Here is a 5,000-nt window from a genome sequence, read left to right on the forward strand (position 1 = left end):
CAATCTTGTCCATAGTCCATCACACCGTCCATGGTCCATCATAACCATGGCTCATCATACACCCGTCCATGGTCCATCATACACCCGTCCATGGTCCATCATACACCCGTCCATAGTCCATCATACACCCGTCCATAGTCCATCATACACCCGTCCATAGTCCATCATACACCCGTCCATAGTCCATCATACACCCGTCCATGGTCCATCATACACCCGTCCATGGTCCATCATACACCCGTCCATGGTCCATCATACACCCGTCCATGGTCCATCATACACCCGTCCATGGTCCATCATACACCCGTCCATGGTCCATCATACACCCGTCCATAGTCCATCATGCACGAGTCCATTCACCTGATTCTTCGTAAAAATTTATTCTGAACTTAATTTGCGTAAACGAGTTGAAGAAAATATTTATGGGGTCATATTTTGACAGATAAGATAAGGATGTCGAGTGAGAATATCTTATCTATGTTGCCTTATCGTGCCAGGTAGGTTAGGTTAGGTTAGGTTAGGTTAGGTTAAGTGAGAATTTGGTATGATAATAATTTTTGTTTAATGTTTCACGGTAAAGATAATTACGATATTTTTTTTTTTTGAATGACGTAGTTGCATAAAGTATTGATTAGGTAGATCGACTTATTTCAGATTTCAATTAATTTTATATCTATTTATTTATTATTTAGTGAGTTTGTGCATTAATAAAACTCATAAGAAAATTAACAGATACTTTGTTCATTAATTTTTACTATTGTACGGGCCTCGTGGACTCATAATTTACTTGTCTAACCAAACCTAACCTAACCTAACCCGTATCTAAAAGAATTATATTAAGAGTCATCAACGTTATAATGAAAAGTTTGATAATATTAGACTGTACCAAGAGCCAATTATGAATTACCTTTTACCTGTCTACAGCTGGGTCACACATTTCATTAAATCTGGATAACTTCTGAAGACTTGACTTACTGTGTCTGTCTAGTGTTTAGTTAGGTTAGGTTAGGGTGGTTAATCATTAGGTGAAATAAACACACACACACACACACACACACACACACACACACACACACACACACACACATACACACGTACACACACACACGTACACACACAATACACACTCCCACACAGTCACACACGCGTATATTAACCCGAGAGCCTTTCATCCTGTCGAACAGTCAACACAACTGCTCAATAACAGTCCAGGTCACTATAACAGCAAACAATCACTGTCTAAAAACCCGCAGAACAATACAGGGTAAACACACCGCCGCCTCCTCCGACCGATTTCCAGGCTGGCCCGCGCGCCGAGGAGGAGGACGAGGTGGCTGTTTCACCTTTAAAATCCGACCGTTTCACCATGACCCGCGGGTAAGGGGATGCCACCTATGGGTTGGCTGGGTGCTGGAGAGGTACTTACGTGTGTTGGATGCCATGTTTCGTGTTTGGTTGACCGTATAGACGTGTAAATCCAGCGAGAATAACCCCCTTAGCGTCACTGTTGCCAAGCAACTCTCTACACACATAACCTCTTGCTTCGATCCACACGCTCTGAGTGGTCGGCGCCCGAGCTGTGTTCCAGATGCAGGCGAGTCTTATTTCACTAATTAAAGCCCCTCTTGCACTCGATTCCAGGCCAGTAATCTATCATCTTAAACCCTAATGAGGTATTTCTAGTCTAACTGAAGAGGGAGAGTCATTCTCAGAGCCTCGGGCACGTCGTCAGAATTAATCGTCCAAAAGCACAGTCGGCGTGTGTGTACTCCAGGCGGGTGACGTCAGCGCATCTTTCACATCTTCCGTGATGTTTTCTTCTTGGTAACATTGTTGTTGTTCTGCCGTGTGGACTTGTGGGTACCTGAGGTGGATACACGACCAGATTCTACTTTGGTAAAGGTAAAAATCCTCCGTGGGATGTGTAGCAAATTAGTTGTCGTCTGCTGCCGTTCGCCCGCTCGCACGCCTCTCTTAATCTATCAGTTATGGCCGCACGCACACGCACGCGCACACACACACACTCTCTCTCTCTCTCTCACACACACTCACACACAAACTCACTCACGCACGCTGTGATTCATTGTATGCACGCGCGGGTTAAACGCAAGAGTGGAGTCAGTGTGTAGGAGTGTGGATATGATGGTTTGTTTACTACAGACCCTCACTACACACCCTCACTACACACCCTCACTACACACCCCTCACTACACACCCCTCACTACACACCCCTCACCACACACCCCTCACTACACACCCCTCACCACACACCCCTCACTACACACCCCACCACACACCCCTCACCACACCCCTCACCACACACCCCACCACACACCCCCACCACACACCCCACCACACACCCTCACCACACACCCCACTACACACCCCCACCACACACCCCTCACCACACACCCCCTCACTACACACCCTCACTACACACCCTCACCACACACCCCTCACCACACACCCACACTACACACCCCCACACACCCTCATCACACAACCCCACCACACACCCCCACCACACACCCACACCACACACCCCACCAGGAGCACCCCTCATCACACACCCCCACCACACACCCCCATCACACACCCCCACCACACACCCTCACCACACACCCCCACTACACACCACACCACACACACCTCACCGCTGACACCCCCACTACACACCCACACTACACACCCTCAACACCACACACCCCCATCACACACCCCCATCACACACCCTCACCCTCACCACACACCCCCACCACACACCCCTCACCCCTCACCACACACCCCCCACTTCACACACCCCACCACACACCCACACCACACACCCCCACCACACACCCTCATCACACACCCCATCACACACCCTCATCACACACCCCTCATCACACACACCCCACTACACACCCTCACCACACACCCCACTACACACCTCACTACACACTCCTCACCTCACCCTCACTACACACCTCACCATTACTCACCCCTCACTACACACCCCCCTCATCACACACCCCCAACACACACACCCCCATCACACACCCCTCACTACACACCTCTCACCCCTCACCCCTCACTACACACCCTCACTACACACCCTTCACTACACACCCCCCTCACTCATCAGTCCCTCCCACTCCTCTCATCAATCCCTCTCACTTTCCCTCTCTCTCAACATCCCCTCTCAGACCTCCTCTTTCCCCACCCACACGCCCAACAGAGGAATGACTGGCTTCAACATTCCCCAAAAGAAGAAAAATAATCTCCTGATGAAAGTAACGTAAGGTTTCTTAAGAGACCGAGTTACGAGTCCATCTCCGACGCTCGTCTTGTTCCCTCTCTCTTGGTACGACCTCTACCATTTGCTGAAGTTTCCCCTGAAGTTCCACCATTTTTCAGAAGCTAGTGGGTTACTCCTTCACCCTCCCCCGATAGGATGCTAGTTCACCCAAGGGTTTTTCTACTATCATTCAGAAGCTAGTGTCTGCCCTCGACATGTTCACATAATTCTCCGGACTTTATGCTTACAAAGTGATTATACAGTAATGTTATATTTACATAGTTGTCTCGTGTGTAAACAAGTTTGACAGACAGCACCTAGTAGTTCCGGTAATCTTATGAATAATTATATGTAAATTGTTAGTATAGAGTGAAATCACATGACAGGTGAAAGAAGGGGAAAAAATAAGAAAGATGAAAGAATGAATAGAAGATAATGGGAATAAATATGATAATTGGCAAATACTGGAAAAAATAAATAAAAGCGTAAAGATTTGTGTAAGCAATTGAGAAAGAAAGAAAGATCCATTGCTACCATCACCTTTCTCTCCCTCCCACCATTACTTGCTTCACCTCTTCTTCCTCCACCTCCTCTTCCTCCTCCTCCACTTCTTCCTCCTCTTAGCCATCCCTCCTGTCATTTTACTAGTCAACAACACTGCCACCCACCATAATCATTGTCTTTAGATATTGGAAGGTCGACTGTGTTGAGGGAGTGGGAGGTCGATTCTGTTCAGGGATTGTCTTGATGGCGAAGATAAATATGTCAGTATTTTGATTGGCTAGTCTAAGAAATTGGTTGACATATCTTTAGAAAACGTATTTGCTGCGTCAGTAACTCTATGGTAGTCTGTTCCGATTGACTGACACTGAGATTATTTTTGGAGCCAAGCCGCAGTTTATAGCCAAAGGTTTATGGCCCGTCCCTGCTATATATTTCTCAGTCAGTCAGCCAATCAGTCAGTCAGTCAGTCAGTCAGTCAGTCAGCAGGTAGTAAGGGGCCGCTACACCAATAGAAGAGCCCCCCCCTCCCATGGCTGCCGCGAGTGTCTGCAATTGATATTTATGGCAGCTCAAAGATCTTCAATATATCAAGCTTGGTGACCATCTTGGGCAGGTGGTGGTGGTGATGGTGGGGGTGAAGGGAAGATGGTGGAGGTTGTTGGTGGATGGTGTTGGTGGGAGGGGGTGGGTTATGGTAGGGGGGGGTGATGGTGGTGGTGAAGGTGGTGGTGAAGGTGGTGGGTGGTGATGGTGGTGATGGTGGTTGTAGCTTATGAGACCCTTTGAGTGATAGTCATTGTTGCGTCACGTGATACAGCCGACAGGTGACCTCAGAGTATAGGTGTGATCGAGACGTGTAATTAATGAGAGAGAGAGAGAGAGAGAGAGAGAGAGAGAGAGAGAGAGAGAGAGAGAGAGAGAGAGAGAGAGAGTAATATCCACCACCTCCACGAAAGATAATATACTTAATGTCTCTTCGGTTCTACTGTGTTAAGGTGACTGAGGTCTTGCCGTATCTTTCACCGAGTCATTTCTTAAACCTCAAGAACGACTCCTTGAGGACGATGGTTTATCCCTTGAGGACGATACATTAACCAACTCGTCCTCAAAGGTTAATGGTTAAGAAAAATGTACTGAAAAAACTTATTATGAACCCCAACTAAACCTGACTCATTACAATTTCAAGACTATTTTCTATCTGACCAAAAATCCAATTAGT

General features: G+C 47.3%; 1 protein-coding gene across 18 annotated transcripts in view; it reads right to left on the reverse strand.

Annotated features, from left to right (window-relative positions):
- Positions 1-1,959, reverse strand: part of LOC121877064 — a 54,494-nt gene extending 52,535 nt beyond the window's left edge. For all 18 annotated transcript variants that reach the window (XM_042382686.1, XM_042382680.1, XM_042382688.1 and 15 more), the window contains exon 1: positions 1,427-1,959. In XM_042382686.1, coding sequence (XP_042238620.1) covers positions 1,427-1,532 — 106 coding nt within the window. In that variant the 5' untranslated portion in view covers positions 1,533-1,959. The remainder of the gene's footprint in view (positions 1-1,426) is intronic.
- Between the last annotated feature and the right edge of the window lie 3,041 nt (positions 1,960-5,000).

The sequence above is a fragment of the Homarus americanus genome, unplaced genomic scaffold (genome assembly GCF_018991925.1).
Source record: "Homarus americanus isolate GMGI-L3 unplaced genomic scaffold, GMGI_Hamer_2.0 scaffold27247, whole genome shotgun sequence".
Lineage (NCBI taxonomy): Eukaryota > Metazoa > Arthropoda > Malacostraca > Decapoda > Nephropidae > Homarus > Homarus americanus.